Genomic DNA, 26,301 nt, shown 5'->3' on the forward strand with positions numbered 1-26,301 from the left:
ATTCTTAGGATAGAAATTCCACAGTCGCTCTGGGCAGCAGATTCCAGTATTTGACAACCTTCAGGGTAAAAAAAGATTTTCCTTATATTTATTTGGAATTCTCTCTCTGGGTGGTGTTCATTGCCTCTCTTCCTTTTGCTGTGCATCCTTTGGACAGATCCTTTTTCTGTCAACCCCAAACTCCTTTTGTACTGCTGTAAGGTGCTTCATAGAGTTCAGCATGCAGGCAAGGCTGTTCAGCACTGGTGTGAATGATTATACTGCAGGAAAATGTGGCACACAGAACCTGTCTCGAGGCTTTACTCAGCCAGTTCCTCTCCTTGATGCAGAATTCTGGTTTGATCATCACTGCTAATAGGGTGGGGTTGACCCACACAAGAAATCCCTTTGTCCTTAATTTGAGTCCTGTGCAGAAAAAATATACAGACTTCAGAGTGCTGAGCCAGAGACTCTGAGGCATAACTTATCAAAGGTTTTAGTAAAATGGTTCTGTTCCACTTTGCACAAAGTAAGACTCTTCGTGAGGCCCAAGAACAGTTTTGAGGCAGGCAGAGACTCTGATCATTCCTCTTTGCTGTTAGAGCAACATGAATTCATACATAAGTTTCCAGAATTTAAAAACAAATCCCTTCTCATTGCTCCCCTCCTTTTTGAGACTTCAGTTGACAGAAGAGAGCCTGCAGCAGAGAGAGCTACAGAGAAGCAGTAGTTTGACGGATGAGAAGCAGGGATAGTCAGGAGGTTAGTGCTATTATTAACAAAGCAGAAGAGAGACTGAATCCAACCTCCTGCCGCAAGAGAAACAAGACTCTTTTACTTGCTGGATTATGCTGTTCCCTGTCAGTGAAGCAGACAGCTGCACATCATTGAAGAAGAGCCCGTAGTAAGAACCTCAGTGTCAGTCTGCCCAAATCTGTTGTAAATGAAATTTCCTTTTCTCCTAAGCAGTCTCCTATGGCTTCCTCACTTCCTTCTTTCACTTCTAGCTGTGACTCCTGGCCTCTGCCTCTGGGAGTCACTAATATCTGTCAGGACTGGGCTGGCATTTTGACAGAGAAAGTAGTAAAGGTGGTCCCAGCATAGGCAGCACTCACATTGTTAGTGTTTATTTGAAGTCCCAGTTAAAGCAAGAGATCAGACACTTCTCTTTACTTAAACTAAAAAAGAAGTCTGTTTCTAATCATCTTCACTGCTGATTGAAATTCAGATTAGCATATTCTTTAAAGGCTCAAATGCCAGAGAGTGAAATGGAAACATGTCTCATAATATTTTAGTTGTTTTTTTTTCACACCTCATTATTGGATGTGGTAGCATGGAAAGGTGAGTTGAATCATTTTGAAAGCTTGAGGCCACAATATTGAACTTGCCAGAGCTCACCAGCAATCTCTTGCCTGATTTAAACACAGTGATTACCTTTGATCATATGGGCAGAAATTACCTTCAAACAGGAAATAAAATTGAAGATTAATAAAGGTCCTACCACCTTCAAACAGTTTCAGCTGGCATTAGTGAGCTTTAAATGGGGTTATTATGAATCAATATGTTCACATATTAACCATTTGTGAATTTCAAGTCTAATCCAGCCCTCAGTTTTGGCAGGATAAAAATTGCAACAAACAACTTGTGAATTTTAGCTTGATGCTATAACAAATTATCATAATCAGATAAATTTTTCATGAATGTACATATCTCTTCTCAATGACATAATCTTACATGAAGGATTAAACACATCCATTGTCACCTGTAAGTGTGTGAGATCTGTAGACAGATTATTTAACAAACAATGCAAGAGGGAGTATCTCCTAACATTTCACCAGACTGAAAAAAAAAAGAAATGAAACCAAAAAGGCTGAAATGTACGTGAAGAGATTGTCTAGACCCTTGTGGGTTTGTTGAGTTTCAGGAAGTTGAGAGCAGTTGAAGGTTTGCAAATCCTCAGGTTTAGTGATGCTTGTTGATCCCTTGCTGGCTGTCTAAAAGCTGCGTGATTGCAGTGCCCAGCTGCACACCATCCATAGTGCTGCACTCCTTTTCCCAGGCAGCCTGCTTGTCCTCCCTTTTTGTTGTATTACTTTGTGAAGCCTTCTGAGTCAGTCAGTCCTGGATAAGGAAGGAACTGTTTTATTTCAGCTATGAGCCCCATCAATCCACACACCAAGGCTGGCAAGAGGCATGTAGAAGCCTGGCACTGTATGAGTTCTCAGACTGATCCACAGACATTTCCTCACAGGGTCTGATTAAAAAATAATTAGAAAATCAAAGAAAAAAAGAAAAATAAAAAAGAAGATACACAAAGCATGCGTATCTAGCTTCTGTTTTTCTACTGACTAATGCATTTAATTTTATTTTGATATGCAGTGACTCAGTTTTGAACTGCACACCCTACTAGAGGCTGAGAATTCAGACTTTGTTTTAGATGGGCAGTCTTTTCCAAACCAGAGCTGACTATTATGTTCAGTCCTCAGCTTCTGCATCACTCAGCAGAGCAAGCAGAGGGGACATTCTCTGTGTTCTCTGCAGGCAATCACAGATTAATTTTTAAGGCAGATATAAAGCTATGCCTGTTACTTCAAATAATCAAATATATGTCAACAATATGGGCCATAATCACATTTTGTCTTTTTGTCCAGGGACCAATAGGACCTACTGGACCCAAAGGAGAACTTGGTTTCCCAGGACGTCCAGTATGTATTATGCTCCCAAGTGGAATAAAGACAGATGACCTCGATTCTGACACACACTAAACTATTTCTACTTATTTCAGGGCCGTCCAGGACTGAATGGACTGAGAGGTGTGAAAGGTGATCGAGGTGAAGCACTTAATGTAAGTTCGCATGTATTGCAATTAGTTGGAAAAAAAACCCCGTTATTATCTGAAGTCTGATTTACAGTAATTTCTTTCAAATGATAATGGGACTAAAACCTGAAATGATCTAGAAATAATTAGGTGTTTCAGTTACTTTTCCTGTCTAGCAGAAATCTTTGAAAAGTCAACTTCTGGGTCACTCTGGACATTTCTTGCAGATATGTATAGTTGTATCAGCTCCCAGGTATAGGTTATATGTGTGATTCACTGCTTGTATAGCTGTTTCAAACAGCACATGATCTGGGATTTCAGTTCTTTTATGTATATCGAGAACTTCCTGATCCAGGCCACCAGTATGACCTCTCATGGTGTGAAGATACTCCCACAGGCTCTTAGCTGTCCAGCACAGGTACAAACAGCACTTGAGAATGTCACAGTGAAGTGGTATCTACTCTACTAACAATGAGATACTCTCTAATACCTACTACCTACTTTAATTGCATCCAAAATAATGACCTCTGCATAGAGGACAGCATATCCATGCTCACATACAACCTGTAATTATGGAATGACAAGTGGTGAACCAGGCTCCTGGTGCTGCAAGTCTGTTCTCATGAAAAGATTCCAGACTAATGGTCTCATGGCAAACATTGAGACTGGGCCACACAACAACTAGTACTGCTTAGCATAAGCAACAAGTTTCACAATAGCAGGGTAATTTGCATGGTTGTTCTGATGTTATGGGGCAATATGTGCTGGAAAAATTGGAACCCATACTACAGCAGCAGCTAATGATGTTTCATCTGCATCAGAGATAACATTGAAAAAAAAAACAACAAAGGTGTTTTACTATGATTGATTAGAATCAGTATAGCTATATTCCAGTAGAACACTTTTTTAAAATGAATTCTGTTTTATGAAGCCTCTGGTTCTACTTTGTTCAAAAGAAAAAATTATATGGCACACAAAATTCAAAGCACAAGTATGTTGTCTATCTAGACAATAGATATAAGTGAGATTATATTGTTTTATTTGAGTAACAGGCAGATTGAGAATTGGTAAGTATATAAGTACCTTCATAGGAAAAAAAGGACCAGGTACTGAAGGTTACTTATACCTCTAGAAAAAGGTATAAATATAAATTTAGTTGCTGGAAAGTGAAAACAGACAATTAGACAAATTCTAACTGGAAGAAAGTGACAGAAAAGGTCACTGGCATAAAATATTAAAGTAGATTTTCCATTCCTTCATATCTTCAAACAGTATTAAAGTTCATTTTCTGGATTGTCTGCCTTAACCAAACAAAAACAATTGCAGCAAATATAACTAGATTAAGTATATCAGGCTGACAGGTTAAAGCAAACAAGCAAACAAAACAGGCTACATGTTCCAGTAGTCCTTCCTGGAGTGCTATGGGAAGATAAAATCTAATGGATCTCTAATTATTGATGAGATGGCGTATGTCACCTCACTAAGTTGCAGTGATGTGGACTGAAAAATGAACATGGCATTGTGCCAGGTTTTCAAATGACACAGTCAAGAGCTGACACAGTTTTTTCTAAAGAGCAGTCATGCCTGTCTAGCAGGGCTCCTTGTAGGTGCTGAGTAGCAATGTGCTTGTCTGACTGCCACCTGGAAATATATGAATCTCAGCAGTCTCCAGAATCCTAGATCAGTGTAGAATACCTAATTTTCCTGGGATGAGAGATCCACCGTCTTTAATTTAGTTTCAATTTTTAGTGCTTTGGGGTTGGGTTTGACATTTTTATTTTCCTTCTTTCACTTTCTCTTACCAGGGCCCTCCTGGCTTGCCTGGACCCCCAGGTCCCCCTGGACCTCCAGGACGTATACTTTATATCAAAGGAGTAAGTACAACTGGGGGTCTGTCTCTGTGGCAGAAATGCATTGTCCTAGTAGCAGTTTGCAGAGGGAAACATCAAACCTTGTTTCGCACAACACAGTTTACAGTGAGTGATCTTGTTTGTGTGCAGAGGAAAAAGGCTCCTAATCTAAGCCACTGTCACGAAAAAGTTGTGTGTCCCCCCACACCCACGGAGAGGGACCTGGTGACAGACCTGGCAGCAAGCTGGACTCTCTGCCAGGGAGGTGTTGATTTGATTTCCAAGCTTGTCCCGTTATCTCTATTGGATCTATATGGTGTGTTACCTGCAGTATTATACCTCATTAAAATTATTTCCCTGCTGTTTTCTATAGACAGTTTTCCCAGTCCCTCCCAGACCTCACTGCAAAATGCCAGTAAGTCACACATGGAATCTCCTCTTAGCAGAATGCATGGCCATGGCAGAGCATAACCAAAGCAGCTATACACCTAAACATGGTATCTTTGCAGCTTCTGTCCCCCTGCCTTCTGCTTTGCACCAAGGATGTGTTTTACCCATTCTTCAAGCTAATGGACTTTCACGTGTTTAAATAGCCAAACTTCTCCATATATAAAATATATAACAGAACTAGAAACACTAGACTCTTTTCCTTAAAGGGCTTTGATGAGTTAGTTGTTTTAACACTTTTAATGCCTTTCAAAGCTTGTGTTTCCATGTTTTAAGAGTTGCTTTGGGGAGCTGAATGTGTATGCATACAGGTACACATATTTTTTGGTTGCATATATAAATACTGTCCCCATATTGTTAAGTCTTTAGCTGTTTTCAATTTCCCTGTCCAAAATAAGTTTTATGTATTTCATTGTGGCATGAAAGATACATCAGAAAAGAAAGATCATGTTCTTTATATGACCCTCAAATGCAGACTATTCACATACAAGCATTTATTATCTCAAGACTGGCAGCAGGTGAAGTTCTGCCCCTGCTTTTGAAAAAGAATGACAAAGCCTTCATTACCTTCAAAGGACCTGCAGTTTTACACATACTATGAAAAGAAAGGGGATAGGTTTCATATTTTCAGAACACTCTGGTGTAATTTTAGTTTAATGAATCATCGAAATTGCATCCTACAATAAATAGCGAACAGATTTCAGTCCTGGAATAACTTTTCCTAGGGTAATATCAGACTTTTAAGCTGTGAATTAGGTACTTAGAAAGGATTCTGTCTTTGAGAGCCACAGTCCTCTCCTGAATTGTGTAGTGTGCAGGATGACTGTTCTACTTTTCTGTTAAACAGTATAGCTCAAAATAACACTATACCCTCTCCTCCAATTTCCATTCCATTTCTTTTTCATGTCTTTTAGAGAAACAGCTCTTGTTTTACACTGTACTAGATGCATTGATACTCATCATCACCTTAACCTATCTCAATATACGATCTTTCTGTTAATGAGTGAAAAATAGTCGTTACTGTATGGTAATTTGCCATTTCTACAGTTTTGGCCTACAACCCCCAGGAACCATTTTTTGCCTCTTTGAATTCCTCTGTTAAATCTTCTCATTCCATCATACGACATTCTTGTGTGTTAAGCACACGTGTCCATAAGTCACACAGGTATTTGTCAGACTCACCTCCAAAACTTGTCTGGCCAAGACCCTGTTCAACCTGGTGTAGTTGATCCTCTGTTGGGCTACACAATCTTTAGAGATGCCTTCCAGCCTCGACTCTCCTGTGATTCTCTGTGGAATGATTCAAAGAAAACAAGCCTGGTTTAGCTGAATTTTGGATAACAAAAAGCCACCATTCAGGAAGGCTACAATTGGTGAATAATAGCAGTACCTTTTATGTGCACAGGTATTAGAAATGTTTACTTATGAACATCTCTTTGTGTGAATAATCTCCTAAACCTATCCGAGTTTATAGATAAGAAGTCTGCTGTTCATGCCTACATAAATGAATGTCGATAAAGAACTATAGACTGAACCCCACCAGTTTTCCTCATGGGAACTGAACTTCTGAAGTTAATGCAGCTATCCATGTGAGTAAGACTTCTACAGGCTAATACTGCAGATTTAGCCAGATGCAGCAACTTCATTTTTTCATATACTTGCTTAGATTCATATAAATAGTACTAGCTAGTAGGAAGATTTCCAAGTATTGTGCCACATTTTAATTCTTGCACTGTCTCTCTTTTGAAGACAGGCAGCAGAGGCAAGAAGCATGCCCACTTTCACAGGTAACTGGTGCCAGAAGAGAAGAGACTAGAGTAGCTTCTGCCTCCCAGTTGTGGTCTCAATGCATCTGGAGCGTAGGTTAACATCAGATAGCACAGCCCTTATCTGATAAAAAAATTACAAACACAATCTGTTATCTTACTGTCAAAAATCAAATCCTGCTTTCAAACAGACTGTTGTAAATCCATAATTGTTCTTGGAGAATGAGTTTTCTGATGCTTCGCTGGCACAACTGAGAGTAGGATTTGCTGATGCCTCCAAATGCATGTTTTGCTGAAAGCATGTTGCGTGTTAAAGAGAGCACCATCCTTGTAAAAACTTGATCAGCTAATACTCAGAGCTTGTCAAACTGGAGATAATCCCAGAGTGTTGTTATATTTACGGTCATGCTAATGCACCTCCATTTTCTCATGTGTATGGATAATTTTTAATGGATTTATTTCTCTGCAGGTGAACACTCTCTACCCTGGAAATCAAGAAGCTCTTAATGACCATGGTAATTCTTTTCTTGCACCTTGGTTTAAATAAGCTCTATTAGTTTAATTCTGGTTTTCACCATTAAGTGCTTTTTGAGTTTTCTTGGCTAGTGCATAACAGGGAAGGCAAGGGAAGGGATGGCAAGGGAAGGGAAGATGGACTTGTGAGAAAGAGACTGTCTTGCACATGAGTGGGTTGATAGAGGGAAATTGGGCAGCCATTCAATGATCATGAGGAGACAGAGACAAGCACATAGGGACAGGAGCTATGTGCCCCACATGTATGGAAAAGTCTGCTGTCTCTTCCAGTGGTTTGGTTGTCACTGCTATAGTCTCTGCTGTTTGTAAATTGTATGAATTTGTGATGCTTTTATGGCAGGTGCTAAAGCAAACAGAGATTCCTGGGGAATGCACAGCTCTGTACACATGAAAGGAGAAAAGGGAGACAGAGGTGCTCCAGGACCACCAGGTATCCTAAATTCTAAACAGAAACTAAGAAAAGTTTCCTTCTGTGCTGGCTTATCCATCGTGAACATATCTATTCTTTTCCAGGTTCTATATTGAATGTAAATTAATGTCTTATAAATATTTTTGCCTGTACCTAATGATTTCAGGTGGTTCATGAGAAGAGGATAATGAGATGTTTATGCTTGTGATCTTGCTGCAAAATGGCAGCTAGTGAAGGATGGCAAAAATAACACAAGAATTCTGGTTAGACTGAAAAATCAATTTACCATTTTATCCTAAAATAACAGAGATTTATTTATTTGTTTACCAACCAAATCCAATAGTTAACTGTCTTCAATGTTTTGTCAAGTTAAAGCATATTAACTAAGACCAACTCTGTTGCTGCTCTAAAAATTATTCCTGTTTCGTTCTTGCTTATTGATGTAGTTGCTAAAATAGTCTTTCATACAAACCAGTTTTCTAGGTCTCTCAAATGCCCACATAATCATGGACAGGGAAAATTCACAAGCCAGAAGTTGCATGATAAAAGTACAGGAATTTTTTAGAAAACCTTTTCTGAGGAGCAGGTGGCTGAAACACTTTCCACTACAACATCTGTTGAGTTCTAGCTACCAGAAAAGCTTTCTGATCTGTGGCATTTGTCCATGCACTGTATTTATTTTTAATTCTTACAAAAGGTCTCCTCTCCAACCTTACAAACAGGGCTTCTTAATTGATACCGTGCAAAAATATGAAGCCAACACAAAAAGTGGATAAATGGCAGTCTGTGCTTTATTTAGTATTTATCTCCTTCATATAGAGGCAGGTATAGTAAATATCCAGAGCACAAATGTTGTGCTCCAGCATAACCCTGATTTTTCTGACTGGAGGAACAGAGTCTGGAGCCTTGTAAGAAAACACATTTAGAAATACACAAGGAGACTTTCTTTTCTGTATGAAGGAGACTCTTTGTGAATTCTGGAAGCAATGGAGCTAAAGGAAAATCAGTGAGGTGGAGCAAAATGGCTTCTTGCTGGGCAAGCGTTAAATCTGGTAATAAGTGAGTTCTCTTGCTTCAGGGACTGTCAATTTCTAGGGCAGATTCCAGATGTGAAAGCAGTTTAGCTTCACATTTTCTAAAAGAAAGTTCACTAAAGACTGTGACTTTATGATTGTTGGGAGGACATGATTCTGCCATTCAATATGTAAATGCAAAGTCCTGTTTAGCACTTAGTCTGTTGAGCAACATCTGAAAATAAACTGAAATTAAAATCTCTGGTCTACCAGCAGAAGCCACAAAACAAAGTATGTTTCCCTCTGGCTGGTATTAAGATCCCTGAAGATCCTGCCCAAAACTGCCCACCAGGCCTCCACTGAATGTCTGCAAAAGAGGATTGGACTATGTTTGTTCTTTGAGAAGTCGTGTCAGTCAAACCTCCCTAGCTGTCTATACTAGCAAACTAAACATACAGGCACTTCATGGACCTTATTCAGGCCTAGTCTGCTTGCTGGTCATCCTAGAAAGACCACAGATAATGCCCAGTGTAGAGATTAATACTAAGCAACATCTGAGAAGGACACCTATCATTCCATTCACTTCTCCGTTCCCTTCCCCTCACACAGATCAAGCAGGTCACTGCAGAAAGCTGTAATTGGCAGGGTTGGGATAAAATCTAAATATCTGATGGGAATACATGTCTGTCCCAGAATATAGATGTATACAATGTCTGTTTGACTTAATTTTATACTGAGATATAAGCTCTCTTGCTGGCATAGGGTTGGACCCAAAGATCTCAAAAATTAATCAGAACACGTTTGAAGAAAATGCAATGAACTGTTATGGACAGCTGTAAAATAGTTTTTTCCCCAAGTGTATACCAAACAGATAGTATCTCAAGGCATTTTAGACTTTTTATGCTGGCTTGGCAGCTTTGGCTGACCGCTATTTGCAGCCAACACAACACGGGTGATATAACCATTGAATCTGGTATTGGTTTTTAATGCAGAAAAATGGCAGGGAACAGTTATTACACAATCAACAGCACCACAGCAACACTCTTTCTTTCTGTTGTCAGCTATGGTACTGTCTTTGCCTAAAAGACCACACAAGCACTGATGGATCAACACACCACCAGCAAAACATATGAAAAGCTTCTCTTTTACCTTGGTTTCCATCGCAGGGATTAACTTGGGTGCTTCTCTTTCACCCCTCTTCCCAGCTGTTATGTTGTCAGAAAGCAGAATTTTTCATATTTGAGCCTTCTTTGCTTCTAATTTATCTGAAATTCACAATCAGATTCTGAAGTTGTTAAGGTAGAAGAGTGACAGACGAGATAGGGCGTGCAAGTCTTACTTTGTTAGGAAACCAAACTAAAAATATCTGTTTGCTTTAAAGGTTAATGCTATTAGTGTAAATAGTTTTCCTTTAAACTCCTAAACCAGTAATACCCTAAGCAATGCTTTCAAAAAGAAAATTACAGGTAATTATTGTATTTTCTTCATTTTTCAGGTCCACCTCTACCTCCGTCATATTTCAGCCACTTTATTAATAGCATAAAGGTAATTATATCCCATTTGTGTTTTAGTTCTGTTAACCTTTTTTTTCAAGTGTGCTTTACTATGAGTTAAGCATTAAACAATATAACATGGTGAAATACACAAAACAGATAAGAGCATCGGCATTAGAAATTATATTAATTTCTTACACTCCAGCTGCACAGGCAGGTTTATTACAAGTATAGAGACAGCAGTTGTCAGTAGTATCTAAAGATTACCTTTGAAAAAAACTTTATTACTGAGGCTTTTTACCTTCCCAATGGTATTAAAGTGAGTCATAATTCACTGTTACCCAACATATCTGCCTTAAATGAATGCTTTTGTTTCCATGCCAGCTCAGGTAAGAGACATCCATTACCTAGAGGGCTCCTAGAACAGTGGGCAGGGGAGGAGTGGAAATCACTTCCATGTCAAGCTATTTATCTTTTAAGCACACTGACTAAAATTAAATGATGGAAACTACTTTTCCTGGGAGCTCTTACAGCAAAAATGTGTTTGGTCTCTCCATTATTCTCCTGACTGCTTCAAGTGGCAAAAATGAGTAACAGTAAGATACTATTTTAAATGTTTTTAAGTAAGCAAGGCTTTTTATCAATAGAGGATCTGAAAAAAAACTGAATCAAGTTATCATTTAATGATGCTACCAAAAGTGGTGTGCTGACAGTTTCCTTGAAGGACTCTTAAGTGCTGTCTGGTTTCCAGATTTTGTTTCTGCTTGGCTGAGTGCACCCAAGGTTCCTATGACATAAAGTGCCCCATGTACACCTGGCAAAGCTGATATGGCCTCTTTGACCTTATAGTGTAACATCTGTAGCTTTGCAGCTTTAGCTGAGAAGAACTCATTTTTTGTTTTCCAAAATGGCCTGCCATACAGAAAGCTTTAGCCTCCTGCTAACTGGGAAACTAAAAAGACTAAAAGTTGAACAAGGAGCTATGCACAGCCATCTCCTCTGGCTGTCTGCAGATACCTGACACTTGCTTTGGCCATTGCCTCTTCTGTCCAGAGGTTTATATGTCAGAAACCTGAGACAGAGTAGACGAAAAGAATTTGAAGGGAAAAAAATTCGACAAACAGAAGGGAATAATGTGAGGAGGAATGTACAATTCCTGTGGTTCATTTTGCTCAAAGAGGTAATGGTCTAGTACTTAAATGCTTCTTCTTACCCATTGTTTCCCCAACCAGTTGATATTCAGCAATGAAGGACAAAAGACATGCAGTTCAGTGTGTCTGCAATTTTGTGTGGTGTCTCTTCTGTTATCCTCCCCACCCTCCTCTCTCATCATATGCACTGTAATCTTCACTTTGCCACATACTTTCAAATACTTCTCCATTCCATGTCAGTCTTGCTTTGCTTTTTCCTTCCTGATGGAGAAAAGCAGAAAGCCAGGCTTTTATGCTTCCTCTGACTTTCTCTTTGCCTCAAGCTTCAGCACAGAACAAGGTTTTGCTGGGCAGAATAGCAGGAAACAGCAACAGAGTCATTTTCCCTGTCCCCACCTAACCCCACCTGCTCCAGCCCATGCTCTGCTCTGAGAAAGCCTTGCAGCCTCAATAGGGAAAGCATTTCTTTTCATCCCGTATCACAGAACAAGGAAGTGATGTTAAAAAGATTTCAAGTAGATGCTTTTCTCAGAGATTTCATGTAACTTTAAAAGATCAGTGTATTGAGTTCTGATCTCAGTTAGTTCAATGTTTTGAAATACTTTTTCTTTAAAGGGTGAAAAAGGAGACAATGGAGTCACTGGTGTAAAAGGAGAAAAAGGAGAACCAAATGGAGGTTTTTTTCTGACAGGACCTCCCGGACCACCTGGAAGACCAGGATTAGTTGTAAGTCACGCAAGTTGTAGAACAGGAATATTTGTGAGTATCTATTGATATAGTTTGGAAAGCACTAAAAAGAGATAAACATCAAAATGATGCTAAGAACTGTAGAAAAACTCATATGCTAAGCATTAGGTGAATAGGAGAATTTTGCATAAAGCGTAAGCACAGCCACTTCACTGTTGTGCACAGAATTAATTTGCTATGAAATATTGATGTAATGTTGTGCCTGGCTGTCTAATACAACTACAACAGCATTACAAATCAAAGCAGCATATATAATTTGTGATGCTACTACTTACATCCTCATAAATACCAATATAGGCCATATAAAATTATTCAGAGGCTGACTTGAAAATTATTGGCTGTCTAAATAATTAATCTTATTTTCCTAGTAATCCAAAAACATGAATGAAAAGTCCAGTGTGTACCCATCTGTATCATTCCTGTGAAATTCAGCCACTGTCTAATTTCTACCTTTTAATTTTATCTTCTGGAAATTGCCACCATAGCTGCTTTCAAATAAAATGCACTAATTCTTTGGAAACCAGTTTATCTCTGGGATCCAACAACAAATATGTGCATTGCCATGTCTGTGTCAAGAACCATGAATGTGTCTGTCACAGATGAGGTGGGGATGGTCACACCACCACCCTGGTGCTGTCCCACATTGCTAAGCACCCTCTCCCTGCTTAGAAACAGTTCTAAGGGCAAGAAGGAGTTGGATGGCACAGCTGAGCTCTCCTAGTCCAGGGTCCAACATGTTCCATGTCTGCAGGCCAATCTGAGCACAGGGAACACAAGTTCCCTCCTCTATCAGGCTGAGGACACTGTCAAACTGGAAACAAAGGGAGTTGGAGCCTTTTTAATCTGGAAGTCTGGCAGCTGGAGAGGTTAAGGGTTTTGAGCAAACATTTGATCACAGGAGGGAGAAGACAACAGTCATCAGGAGATGTACACCCTGCATAGACACACTGTACATTAAAGCTTTCCACCATTTACCTTCAAACAAACTCCTGTGAGCACTTCAAAGCAAGCAGTCTCAACACGAGCAGAGTCAACACCCAGGACTTTGAGAGCACTGTTGAGAGTTCTGCAGATATCAGCTGCTCAGGGATAGGTGTGAGAATTTTCAGAAAATTTTCTGAAATTTAAATTTTTTACTTCAATTCAGTATATGGTTAAATTTTCCATTATATCCATACCTCCTTGAAGAAGATTACATAGAGACTCATGTCTAAATGGCAATGTGGTGTCAGGTGTTCAGAAAATGTTGCCACAAGAAATGATGGCCCTGCAGTGGTGAAACCAATACATTAAAGGAAATATTTTCATCACCGACAGGGACCAAAAGGAGACTCAGTTGTTGGACCCAGAGGACCCCCAGGGTTACCTGGCCTACCAGGCTTACCAGGCTATGGAAAAATAGGACCTCCTGGCCCACCTGGCCCACCTGGCCCACCAGGACCCCCTGCAATATATGGCTCAGGTAGGCTTTTCACTGTGTATGCAAGTGTACAGCCATGTTCCCACAACCACCACGAGACTAATTCCTTCACAGCTGGCAGGTCGTCCCACTTGTCCACCCTCTCTGCATACATGGATCAGGTTGTTCCCCACTCTCCTCCTGCCCTCCACCAATTTCTCCTGGAGGATGAGTTGGAACTGAGAGCACAAAAGGGATAATTTCTCTGCAAAGTTTTCACTGACTAGTGCCATGGGAGTGCTATTGCGTGAAAGATCTTACTGTGACTGTGGCTGTGGCTGAGAGGAAATCTGCATCATAGAGACAGGCTTCCTTGAGAGCTTTGCAAAATTCATTAGATTAAGCAGTTGGCTAAATTTGGGCAAAAATGTTCTTCTTGTGGTGAACAGAGATAAATCCAGCTGGTGGCTATCACAAGTAGTTTTTCCCAGGGCTCAGTATTAGGTCCAGACCTGTCTAATATCTTTATCAATGATCTGGGCAAGGGGATCAAGTGCATCCTCAGTCAGTTTGCTCCCAAGCTGGGCAGGAAAGTTGATCTGCTGAAAGGCTCTGCAGAGGGATCTGGACAGACACTGGATTGATGGGCTAAGGTCAGTGGTATAAGGTTCAACCAGGCCAAGTGCCAGATCCTGCATTTGGGTCACAACAACCCCAATGCTGCAGCTCTACAGGCTCAGGGCAGAATGGCTGGAAAATTGCCCTGTGGAAAAGGACATGGGGGTTCTGGTCCTCAGAGGCTGAATTTGAGCCATCAGTGTGCCTAGGCAGCCTAGGAGGCCAAAGGCATCTGGCTTGTATCAGAAATGGTGTGGCCAACAGAACCAGGGAAGTGATTCTTCCCCTGTACTCAGCACTGGTGAGGCCACACCTCAAATCTTGTGTTCAATTCAAGAAGGACATTTTGATGCTGGAGCGTATCTAGAGAAGGACACTGTAGTGGTGAAGGGTCTGGAGCACAAGTCTGATGAGAAGAAGCTGAGGGATCTGAGGGTGTTTAGACTGAAGAAAATGAGGCTCAGGGGAGACCTTTTCCCTCTCTAAAACTACCTCAAAACAGGCTGTAGCCAGGTGGGAGTTGGTCTCTTGACCCAAGTAACAAATAACAGGACAAGTGGAAATGGCCTCAAGGTGCATGGGGGGAGGTTTAGATTTGATATTATGAAAAATTGCGTCACTTAAAGGATTGTCAAGCACTGGAACATGCTGCCCAGGGAAGTGGTTGAGTCACCATCCCTGGAGGTGTAACCATGGAACTTAGGGACATGGTTTAGTGGTGGACTTGCCAATGCTGAGTTAATAGCTGGAGTTGATCTTAAGAGTCTTTTCCAACCTAAATGATTCCCTAATTCTCTGTTAAAAGGGAGTATCCACAGCAGAGTTTGAGTCTAAAATGATACTACTGTAGAACTGCTTCTAAAAAGTAGTTGCTATGCAAATGCTGAATAGAAACAAAATTTGAGAAGATTGTTACTCTACCTTTAATGATTTTCACCTTAACGGATTAGAAAAGGAGCAAAATGTGCTGTAAATAGTCATATCAGGAGAACTTTGCAAACAAGGTGGTAACAAAGGGAATATGTGGCTATAAACCAAGTGTCACAATTCAAGACATTTGTATTTTTGACTCCTGGTGGGTCATAGGATTGCTAGTGACAAGCTCCATACTGTTAGTATCCAGCCCCCAGAATAGGTTCTTGTGTATGGGGTCCTGGACTCCTCTGACATTACTTAACAGGTCTGCCTGAGCATGTGAATAATCCCTCCCTCTGGGAATTGTGTTCAGAACGGGAGTACAGTCAAGTAAAACCAGAGCAGAGCATTCCTTAATCTCAGTTGAAGATGGTATAATAACAGGAATGGAGTTTTTACCTGAATTGAGAGGCGGTAACACAGATCTGTTCTTCCTGAAGTTTGGCCAGGTCTAGCAAACACAGGTCTCCATTCCTGAGAACTAAAATTCAGCCCGTTTTCCCACAAGACCTGTGCCTCCAGTATGCCAGTTTGGGGAGGAGACATCTCTGTCTCCAATTTGTTCTCTCCAAGTATTTTGTGAACCTGGTCAGCCTGGTTTATGCATCAGGTATATTGGAGACTTCCAATCTGTCATCCAGTAAATATCTTTAATTGAGTGCCTATCACAAGTATTCATCCTCTGAATAATATTTGAGAAAGAAAAAATCCCTAGTATGTTCACCATTGGAGCATAGGCTTTATGTGAATCAGACCTTGATCATCATGACATGGAGGGATCTGCAGCATCCATGAAGTCCGTAAAGGCCTCCAGGCCTTTTCCCATGTAATTTATATTAAGCACTCCTGAATATTAGCTACAAAACCCAGACAGACAAAACAAACTATTATTAGTATCCCATGCCTACATTTTTGCTTATCCTCTGTACCCTTAGTCTTCATAACTTTCCTACACATTTTCCTCTTTGCTTTGTAAAAAGCACACTGATTAATGCCCATTTTACTAAATGTTAAGAACACAGGTGTTTATATATTTCCTATCTTCAGGGTTCAGTTTTCTCTGTTAAAGCTCTTACTATCTGTAATATGGGGTTCACAGTGTAACATGGGGAAAGAGGAGTAGCTTACCTGCAGGTGAATAGCTCTGAACACTTCTAATAACTGGACCCCTTTTCCCTGCCATTGACATGAACGACCTGCTCTGGAGTATCTTTGTAAATGCCTCAGAGCATAGATTCTCCAGTTTGTAAAAGGTGATTTCAAATCTCCTCTGGGTTTCACAAAAACAGGCAAGGTCAGTGTGTAGAAGCTCTTTCTTGCAAACAGCTTCAAAGTTTTACTGTCGTGCCATGCATTTGCACGAGATGCTTGCTTTCAGTCTTCCATATCTTTCAATCTTTCCTGCCGTAAAAGAAAGAAGTTTTTGCTCCAGAAAACAGCTCATGGTGAAGTGTCTTGGTTTGAGGGGAAAAAACTAAAATGTTTACCCACAAGCGGGGGGGGGGGGGGGCCCTTCTCCACAATAATCATGCCACTCTTTATCAAGTTTAATAAAAAGGAATTTTAATACAAGGATAACTATCCCTAACTGCTATAAATATATATATATCTATATATGTAGGTATAGGTATAACTACAAACAGACCAGAGTAAACCACTTCCCCAACACCACAGAGGAAAAACAAACAAAACAACAACAAAACCCAGCAGGTTTTCCTCCGGGAGGAAAGTTATACTTAGGCAGTGTCAGTGTCACAGCCCGGCTGGCTGCAGAGTGAGTTTCCAGTCCCTCTCCAGCGAGACAGACGAGTGGTGAGCTCTCAGATGAACTCTGTCTCTTCCCCCTGTGTTCCTTGTCCAAGAAGCAGAAACACTAGCAGCCAGAAGCAGTCCTGGGGCAGGCAGCAGCAGCAGCGAGCCGGCTTCTCCTCAACCCCGCGCACACACCCAACTCCCAGCCGTGTGTAGTCCCCAAGAACAAAAGAGACAAACCTGCCCCCACCCAAGTGATCAGCAGTTAACTACTTTTTTTTGTTAACTACTGGCATGAGCAGTTAGTGGCAGGGGAGAGAATTTACATAATAATTCCAAACTACAACATGAAGAAATTCAGTTTTGGAGTAGACAGGTACTAGGTAGTAGATGGTGTGGACTGCAGTCTTAGAAGTTCAAGTTCATACCTCTGAAGAATTTTTTGTTGCTTTGAAACGTAAACTGAGCATAGAAATTAATCTTTTTTATCTAAGGAAAACTAACTTTTTATTTACTTTTGGAGGAAAATACACAATGATGTCCTCAAAGTTTATAGGGGCAGGAACTCAAAGTTCTTCCTCTTTCATGTGCACATCATTAGCAGCTAGCAGGACAGTGTTCTGGTCAATTTAAGGGGGTGTGGTTCTTCATTTTCAGAGTTTCTACAACAGATTGCAATCTGTTGACTTTAACCTCCCAAATAATAGAGGAAAGACTGTTCTATCATTGCTTCTAAAAAAAACCCTAGAATGCATTTTCTGTAGATAACTTGAACACAGCTATTCAGGACTTGATTATGGCTACTTAAAACTTCCACTGCTCCTAAACATCACCACTAAGTCCTTTCTTTACATCACTCATGTTCTCTCTTAAAAAAGATGACCTTCAGCTTATATTGTATGCTTGCTTTCTTTTAGCAGCAGCAATGCCTGGGCCACCAGGTCCTCCTGGAGAGCCAGGGTCACCTGCCACCAGGAATCTGGTAAGAGACAAAATAAAGGAGTTTGCTATTGAAAGCTTTCTTCAAATCTTTTGGAGATCTTTGGTAGCACTGAAGGAAGAGTGGAAGTTTCATCCTGTGTTTTTATTTATTACAATGTTTTCTGAGCTACATATTTTTTGACAGGGAATCCATATAGCTGGGAAAAGAGACGAGAGGAGAGGTCTGTCCTTTGCCTTGTTATAACAGGCTGTTCAAAAAAGTGCAAAGATTGGTGGCATGCTAAAGTAGCAGAATGTTAAATATTCCGTGTTCAAAGTAATGTCTCTGAAAGAGTGTGGCAACTGAGATACTAGAGCTGAGATACTAGGATACTGAATGCCCAGTTTCTATGAAAAATCCACTTTACATTACTGAATTAAAACCCAGTAATATAGGTCATTTGATTCTAAGGTGAAAACTGTAGATTTCACAAGCAAATCTAAAAATCATTGTGCCAGAGAGCACACATAGATTTCCTTTCTTTTCTTACATCATGAATCAAATCACATTTGGATCCCAGATATCCATGAAGAAAAAAAACCAAAAAAACTGCTAAGACAGAAGTCTTTGTAATTTTTAAGGTAAGAATTCATAGTTTCTTAAAAAAAAACAAAAAAAAAACCAAAAAACAACCAAGCAAACAAAAAAACCCAACAGCAACACACAAACCATAAAACCTCTTCAAGCTAGCCAAAGGCATTCATTGCAATTCTCAGGGGAGAAATAAATCTTCAAAGACTGGTGTCCCAAGGTAGAGGACTGTAGTTACAGGCTGGGAGCTACTGCCTCAGAGAGGAGGTTTAAGCCCACTTAGGTCACAACTAAGTTTAAAAAACAATATGCAAATTTATAGTAAGGTCTGCATTATTCATAAAACATGTGACTTCTGACACTGAAGAAGTGAGAAAGAAATTATGTACAAGTATCAAGAAATTACAGTCTTCATAAACTTGCCCTTTATTTTAAACTATCTGGAGTTCTCTTCTGCACTCTGCCATTTCAACCTATAGATACGAAACTGTGGCAGTGCAATGATCTTCACTCTGTACAAAATTAACTTTGGCTGTACTTCTACTGCAATCCACAGAATGATGATGCTGCTATGCCAAAGTAGCAAGATATTTATTTTACTGAAGCTTTATGGATTAAATAACATAAAACTGATTTTATGAGCATTTCCTACAGAAGAAGCCTTGACATTTACATGTTCAAATAAGACTTCAATGTAACAATTTAACTAGCAAAATGTTTGTGTGCCTAATGAAGTGCGTTTTCTTTTCCTATATGACAGGTTACAACATTCCAAAACATTGAGGGTATGTTGGAAAAAGTCCATTTTGTAGCAGAAGGTACCCTAATCTATCTGAGGGAAACCAGTGAGGTTTTTATCCGTGTTCGAAATGGATGGAGAAAACTGCAGGTACTATTGCACTACATCTTAATCTTTTCCAACTCCCTTATTCACTCTGGAGTTGTGGGAGTTATTTTTACCCAGGTGGAGAAGTATGGATACAAAGATTCCCTTTTTTTTTTTTTTAATTCAGAAGCTCCTGGTGATATGGTTTTGTTTTAATCTCCTTTTTGATTCTTCCAGCTTGGTGAGCTAATTCCTATCCCTGCTGACAGCCTTCCTCCTCCAGCCATATCCAGCCATGTGAGTACAAAATATTGGACCATGAAAAACTGAGTCTAGATATATGATGCATGCAGATGTTGCATGCAGATCACTGTGCAACATGATTTTCCATTAAGATTTGTCAGTTCAAAATAAGCATCCTACCACTGCATAGCCTTGCAAATTGGTTTGCATCAGACAGTCATCTGTTTCCAGTGTCTTCTGAGATTCCAAGCACTACAGAGATGAAACAACATTTACAAAAAGCAGAATAAAGTAGGCTGCCTGCTCACACACACCCACAAAAAAAAAACAACCAACAAACAAAAAATCCCTAGCCAACAACCACCCACCCACAACCAAAAAAAAAAAAACCTAACAAAACAAAACAACAAAAGCCACCAAAAAACCAATTCTGTTTCATAACTCTGGAGCAAGTCATATTGAGCCCTGATTCCCTTCAGGGAAACTCAGAAAAGTGTTTCTAAAAAGTAGATTTTCTTTAAAAGATTATAGTCCTGTGTTCAGTGTACCATACTCATCACCTTCATGTAGTTTATCCCACAGTGTACAGAGAGACTATTATAAAACCTCAATTGTTAGTTTGAACTTGACCCCGTTCTGCAAGTTATTGTTGCAAGCTGCATGTGAACATGCTGTCTGTCCCAAAAAACTGCAGAAGGATGAAAACCAAGAAGTTGCAAATGGGATAGAGAACAGTTTTGTTGATGACAGGTTAATTGGTCAGCTGAGATAATGAAAGGGCAAGAGAGTGCTAGAAAGGAGCTATGAGAAGGAAGATGGCCAGAAAGAAATAAAAAAGGTTAGAGTAGCTGAGGCAAAAGTTCATTTATTACACTGGGAAAATGTCTAGACCTCATGATGTAATAAATTGTCGGCAGCCTCCAGTTGACACCACACAAGTTTCCCATCTGGTACAGCCGGTGGCTTATTACTCATACACACTGTAACTAGAGAAGAAAACTTTGCTGTTTCTGAACAACTAATATTCCCTCCCACTGCATTTTCTGTTTTCACATCCTCCTTATCCTTTCAGTTTTGATTTTACTGAACTTCTCTTCTACTCCTGCCAAGAGCAGGCTTCTTCCATGCAGGACTCCAGCCAGTGCTGCCACCAGCTCTGGCAGACCATTGTGAAGTTGGGTACATTCAGCTCCAGCAAAGCTACACAGGCCAGGCCAGCTTTCAAACACATGTTTATGTGACACACCAAGCTGATGAGATGTAGATAAAGTATTCTGGCTGTGTGGTTTGAGGTTACTTTTCAAAGTCAGGACAGTTTCAGATTCTGCAGTGTTCAGTGTTAGCTTTATTTAAAGAATAATTGAGTGTCTGAAATTCTTATCTCAGTAGCATATTTAACATATTGTTTGCTTGTGTTAAAATAACAGGGATTTCAGCCTATTCCAGCACTGAGACCAACATCAAATATGAACAATGAAAAACCAGCAGTAAGTATGAAATCTGTATTGCAACTGCATAGCTGTGATTTGAAATGTGATAGATTGCATCTTGAGAGAGTTGCAATATTTACTCTTCAAATTCTGATATTTTAGTTTAGAAATTTAAAAATGCAGTTATTTAATTTGTTTAAAGATCTCAGACACAATTTTAAATTGTTTCCTCCAGAACTATTTCCATCATCCCAGGCCCTTTCCCATCTCAAAGAAAAAGAAATCCTGACTCTTAGTTAGGAATACCTCTTCACTTAGTGATTGTACCTACAACACAGAGTGACTTTTAAGTTGACAATAGTGTAACAGTTAAATAATTAAAATATTCATTAGAATATTTGCTTTCTTCATGGCACTGATTGTTTTAGATAAACTCTTTAGAACCTAAGCCTTCATTTAGAAGACTTCAAAACATTTAGGCAAAGAAAACAAAGTAACTGAATTATATCTAAAAAACCTGAAAACCAAGAGAAAGAAAAAAAGCCAAGAAAGTGGATTAGTTCTTGCATCTGTGCTGTTTAAGAATGCTACTTCTTGTATTTTTAAATGATATATGGTCACTTCTTACTGCTTACTTTTTACTGGTTTTTTCCATCCTTGTAGGATTTGAGATTTTGTTTGCGTGAAAAGTCCAAGCTACTTTTGAAAGAATTTTAATTTTTAGGAGTATATAATTATATATTAATATATCATATATATATATATATATTTATATATATATATATGTAAAAATTATAGTATATAAAATTATATATAAATATATGATCTTTATGATTTCCTTAATATTGAAAGACAAATTGGTATTCTTGCTAAGGGACTCACAGCTCTGAGAAATCTAATATTATGGCAGCAAATAACCTTGGTACCTGTCATGAAAGGTACATATTCTGTGCTGGCAGAAGTAGGGGGCACTGTTTTGCTTACAATATGTGTCTTCCTAATGTTGTACATTTTTTAAAAAGTGGTTCCTTTACTTCTTTTTACCTCCAGCTGCATCTGGTGGCTTTGAACTTCCCACTTTCTGGTGACATGCGAGCAGATTTTCAGTGTTTTCAGCAGGCCCAGCAAGCAGGTTTGACATCAACCTACAGAGCCTTCCTCTCATCACATTTGCAGGATTTGGCCACGGTAGTCAGAAAAACAGACCGATCCCATTTGCCAATAGTCAATCTTAAGGTAAAAATGAGTACTTAGTATCTGTTATATTAAGATAGGCTGTAGATGCCCCAAAAATCCTGAAAAATGACAGAAGCACAAGATGTCAGCCCCAAAAAATTTTATAAAGAAGCAGCTTTGCCTCACGTTTTGCAGTCAGGTTCAAGAAACAAAAAAGTAGTGATGAAATAAAAAACTACTGAGCTATTATGTTCTACCTTCTAGTATGATCATGGAGTATAGTGGCATAAAATGCCTATTTTTCTCATTTCTAACTAAAATGCAAATTCTGTGCTTAGGAATGATGTTGGATTTACCCCAATGAAACAGAGAGGAGAGTGTAGAGCATGAGTCATTTCGTGGTCTCACATAAACAGACACACTCTAAAACTGAAGCAAACAAACCATGTCTCTGTAGCATTGGCTGGCTCCCAGAACAAGCGGCCAAAGAAACCTACAGGAATAACACATGATGCTTGGAGCACGTTGAACAGATGCTGCTCTGAAGTCCATGCAAATACAGAGCCTTGAGAGAAATTTGTGAAAACAATAGTTTGAACTTTGACTGGGAAAAACTCCAAAGGTTTTTGAGAAATAACCCAATGCAAAGCCTTTGCCTTGAACCTTTGCAACACTTTTCACAAAACTGTGACCTTAACAAAAGTTCCAGTACAAGTTAGCTCTATATTTTCTCTGTAGCTATAGTCATTACCAGCAATTTTTCAAACAATGCCTTAGGAACTAAAGGAGAGTGGATGATCAAGCTGAATTTTTGGAGTGGCAATAGAACAGAGAGACAACTGTGAGGCAAAGGCATCGCAGAGTATCTATTTGCACAGAGATGACAGATGAGAAAAGTTTGTTCAGGAACTTCATGCAGAAACTGATGAGAAACCTGGAATTTTATGTGCCCTTAAATTCAGATAAGATTTCTGATTTGTAAGTAAGTCTGTAAAGGTCAGGACAACACAGGTTTGAGATTTGTGTCCTTTGTAAAAGCGGTTTTGACATTTTAACAGGGAGAAACCCTTTTCAGTAACTGGGAATCTATATTTGATGGAAATGGTGGACGATTCAACATTCATGTCCCAATATACTCCTTTGATGGGAGGAACATCATGACCGATTCATCTTGGTGAGTTTACATTACCACTTACGTTTTGCATGTTACATATAAGGGGTTTTTTCTACTTTTACCAGATAGTAATAGAAATACTGACAGTGTCTTGGACTACTAGAAATGTGATAAAATGTAATAAAAATTCATTATGCCATTTCTCTTTTCCAAGAATAGGATATTAAGCTAAGTTCTCCTTTCTTTCTCTCCTTTCTGTCTTCATCTTTACCTATCAACTGTTTGCTTCTAGCAGGAAGGAATGCAGAAATACAGATCACCACATAAATAGGTGTGCAGTGGAATAAAGCAAAAGAGACTTCCAGAAGTAACTTCTTAATGTTACCTTTCAGGCCTCAGAAAATAATATGGCATGGTTCAACTGCAAGTGGAATTCGACTGGTTAGCAACTACTGTGAAGCCTGGCACACAGCTGATATGGGAGCTATGGGACAAGCATCACCACTGGAGACAGGGAAACTTCTTGACCAGAAAATGTATAGCTGTAACAATCAATTTATTGTTCTCTGTATTGAAAACAGTTTTGTATCTGATCCCCACGGAAAATAATTTGCCTGTTGTACATAGGAATATTCCGTTTAACAACAGAAAAAGCCAACACTGAAATTTCATTTGTAATGATGTAAATATTTTAATTTTTGTAATTGCACATTTCAGGAGAAAAGTAGCCAATGTAAACATACCTCAACACAAACCACATTCCAGTTAGGTGGAACATCCAGTGCACATATGGCTGGCTTGAAGCCCTTCCTTTCACTTGAACCCTGTGTGGTTCAAAGTTTGCCAGCAGTTAACTCACAGCCCCGAATATTTCTGGCTGAGCTGGAGGTCACTTCAGGGCATGAGTCAAGTGTGGTCCATGAGGAAGATCCAGTAGCCTGTCTCATGAGCAGTATGGCTCAGCAAGGCTGCTGCTGCTTCACAGCTCAGAAGCTGCATGGTCCGTGCTCTCCTTTTCACTTGCTTAGATTTTGAATACACAAGACACTGTTCATATATATGCCTATATCCATACTGTCCCTGAGCAAATACTGGGAGGCTGATACACCTTACAAGGCTTGCATTTTCCAAAAAAAGCTTTGAGAACGAAGGTGCTCACCTCCTCTGAGTTTCAGTGGAAGCTGAGTACCTGACTCCTGTAAGCTTGTACAGATAGCAGCCAGATGCTTACACAGAAATTTAGCAGCTTCCACATCTTACTTCAGCTTTTTCTTTGCAGATTTTAGGCATAGGGCTTTATGCAGGAGGAGTGAATTTCACCTAGACAAAATCTGGTCTTTATTTTGGTGCTATTGTTACCAGGAAACCTGAAAGCAATGTTAATAGAAAACATCCTGTTTTACTGGTAGAACTGTGCAAAGTAAATGCAGACAAATGAACCACCTGACCTTTATTTATTTCATTGTGTATTAGAGGGATGATTTCCTTTTGTGTCAGACTTCCGAACTAAATATGTCTGTCGTGGTTTCTCTAAAATAGGTTCTACACATTGTTACCCCACTAAGTTATATGTAAAGTGATTTTCCTTTTTGTGAATTTACCCTTCTGGCGTTCACCTAATTAAGGAATTGTTAATAAAAAATAACTGCAGCAATGACAGGAGTGAACAGGAAATGGTAATACTCTTCGCAAACAGTATCACCATAATATCTGAAGTCTTTTGCTGATGTATTTGTCTACTGCATACTTTAAACAACATATTTACTTGTATTTTATCAGGCAGTGACTCTGGAGGTCAAACTCCACATTCTCATTTTTTTAAGATTTAATCTAGAATCTGTATTGAAAATACATGTTCATTTGCTGACAGTGTATTAAATAACTAGACAACTGCCTTCAACAGACAAAAGCAAATCACACTTACAATACTAAACTCATATAACTATGCAACCAAATATTGTGAAATCTAGTTTTATTTTTCCAATTCATTATAAAAGCTTATTTCACAAGGTGAGTTCAATGATATCTTCATTTTTCTTCTGGAAAAGTAAAAAATGTAAATTACTCCATTATTACAACATGGTAATAAGGCAAAATCCATTTATATTACAATTAAAATGTAGGCATAACAATTCACAGAACTTATTTATAGTTCACTTGCCTAAAATACTGAGCACCTTTGTTCAATGCCAAATTCTTTCAGTTCACAGAGTTGCAAGAGTTTTACATGTGCAGCAGGGTTTCACTCTGAGTCACAGAAGGTTCAAGGGGGAAAAATAAAGTGCTTTTGCCTGCTTCAAACAGGAACTACGTACTTTTAATCCTTTATTGTCTATTGGTGTTTCTGCTTGCAGCCAGTCATCACCCTGTCATCAGCATCATTCCCTGCTCTTCCCTGCTGAGCTGGAGCAGCAATGGGGGAGCTGCTTATCTCTTTACCTAGAACTGCAGTGACAAGAGGTGACGGGGTGATGGGATCACACAGATGAGCTTTGTGGAGGTGGAGGAGAGAAGACTAATAAAAGCTTGCAGGCTTTAGGAGATACTGGAGTAGAGTTCAAGTTGGGTGATTTAAATAAGGTTGTCTTAAAAAGGAAAGCTTTGCTTGAGAACAACCATTTATTTTGAAGCTTTGATGCACTTTAAAAGGAAGCACTTAATACAATGTAAATACAGAGGAGATGAAAATTTTATAAACCATCAGAACTCCAGGGCTGGTTGATGAATTAAATAAATGAGATCTATCTCAGCTATTGGAATGAGAATTTCTAGAAATTAAGCTGGTAGGTTTGTCTTTATATATCATTACAGATGCCAACTATGCCAACAGAAGCTTCCTTTAAATCAAGAAGAATCCACAAGGATGTTTACACTTCCACAAAAGAATCCGTTTTCTATTTAAAATAATTCAAATTTAATTTTAGTTAAGCTGATGCTTAACCTGAAAGACTAAAGTAAAGAGAAGAAAGGAAAGAAGTTTGGAAAGAAGGAAAGAAGTTTGGAAAGAAAGAAAGAAAGAAGGAAAGAAGGAAAGAAGGAAAGAAGGAAAGAAAGAAAGAAAGAAAGAAAGAAAGAAAGAAAGAAAGAAAGAAAGAAAGAAAGAAAGAA

At 39.2% G+C, this 26,301-nt stretch overlaps 1 protein-coding gene across 3 annotated transcripts in view; it reads left to right on the forward strand.

The window, feature by feature from the left end:
* COL15A1 (collagen type XV alpha 1 chain) overlaps positions 1-26,099 on the forward strand; it is a 124,983-nt gene extending 98,884 nt beyond the window's left edge. For 2 of the 3 annotated variants that reach the window (XM_071553446.1, XM_071553447.1), the window contains exons 27-42: positions 2,631-2,684; positions 2,765-2,824; positions 4,603-4,671; positions 5,021-5,062; positions 7,330-7,375; positions 7,735-7,824; positions 10,312-10,361; positions 12,076-12,186; positions 13,525-13,669; positions 17,809-17,873; positions 19,165-19,293; positions 19,468-19,527; positions 20,901-20,960; positions 21,954-22,139; positions 23,138-23,253; positions 23,586-26,099. In XM_071553446.1, the coding sequence (XP_071409547.1) occupies positions 2,631-2,684; positions 2,765-2,824; positions 4,603-4,671; positions 5,021-5,062; positions 7,330-7,375; positions 7,735-7,824; positions 10,312-10,361; positions 12,076-12,186; positions 13,525-13,669; positions 17,809-17,873; positions 19,165-19,293; positions 19,468-19,527; positions 20,901-20,960; positions 21,954-22,139; positions 23,138-23,253; positions 23,586-23,802 (1,500 nt within the window). In that variant the 3' untranslated portion in view covers positions 23,803-26,099. The remainder of the gene's footprint in view (positions 1-2,630; positions 2,685-2,764; positions 2,825-4,602; positions 4,672-5,020; positions 5,063-7,329; positions 7,376-7,734; positions 7,825-10,311; positions 10,362-12,075; positions 12,187-13,524; positions 13,670-17,808; positions 17,874-19,164; positions 19,294-19,467; positions 19,528-20,900; positions 20,961-21,953; positions 22,140-23,137; positions 23,254-23,585) is intronic. The other variant, XM_071553449.1, reaches the window with a different exon arrangement.
* The last annotated feature ends 202 nt before the right edge of the window (positions 26,100-26,301 follow it).

Source organism: Pithys albifrons, chromosome 4 (assembly GCF_047495875.1).
Source record: "Pithys albifrons albifrons isolate INPA30051 chromosome 4, PitAlb_v1, whole genome shotgun sequence".
In the NCBI taxonomy this organism is placed as follows: Eukaryota; Metazoa; Chordata; class Aves; order Passeriformes; family Thamnophilidae; genus Pithys; species Pithys albifrons.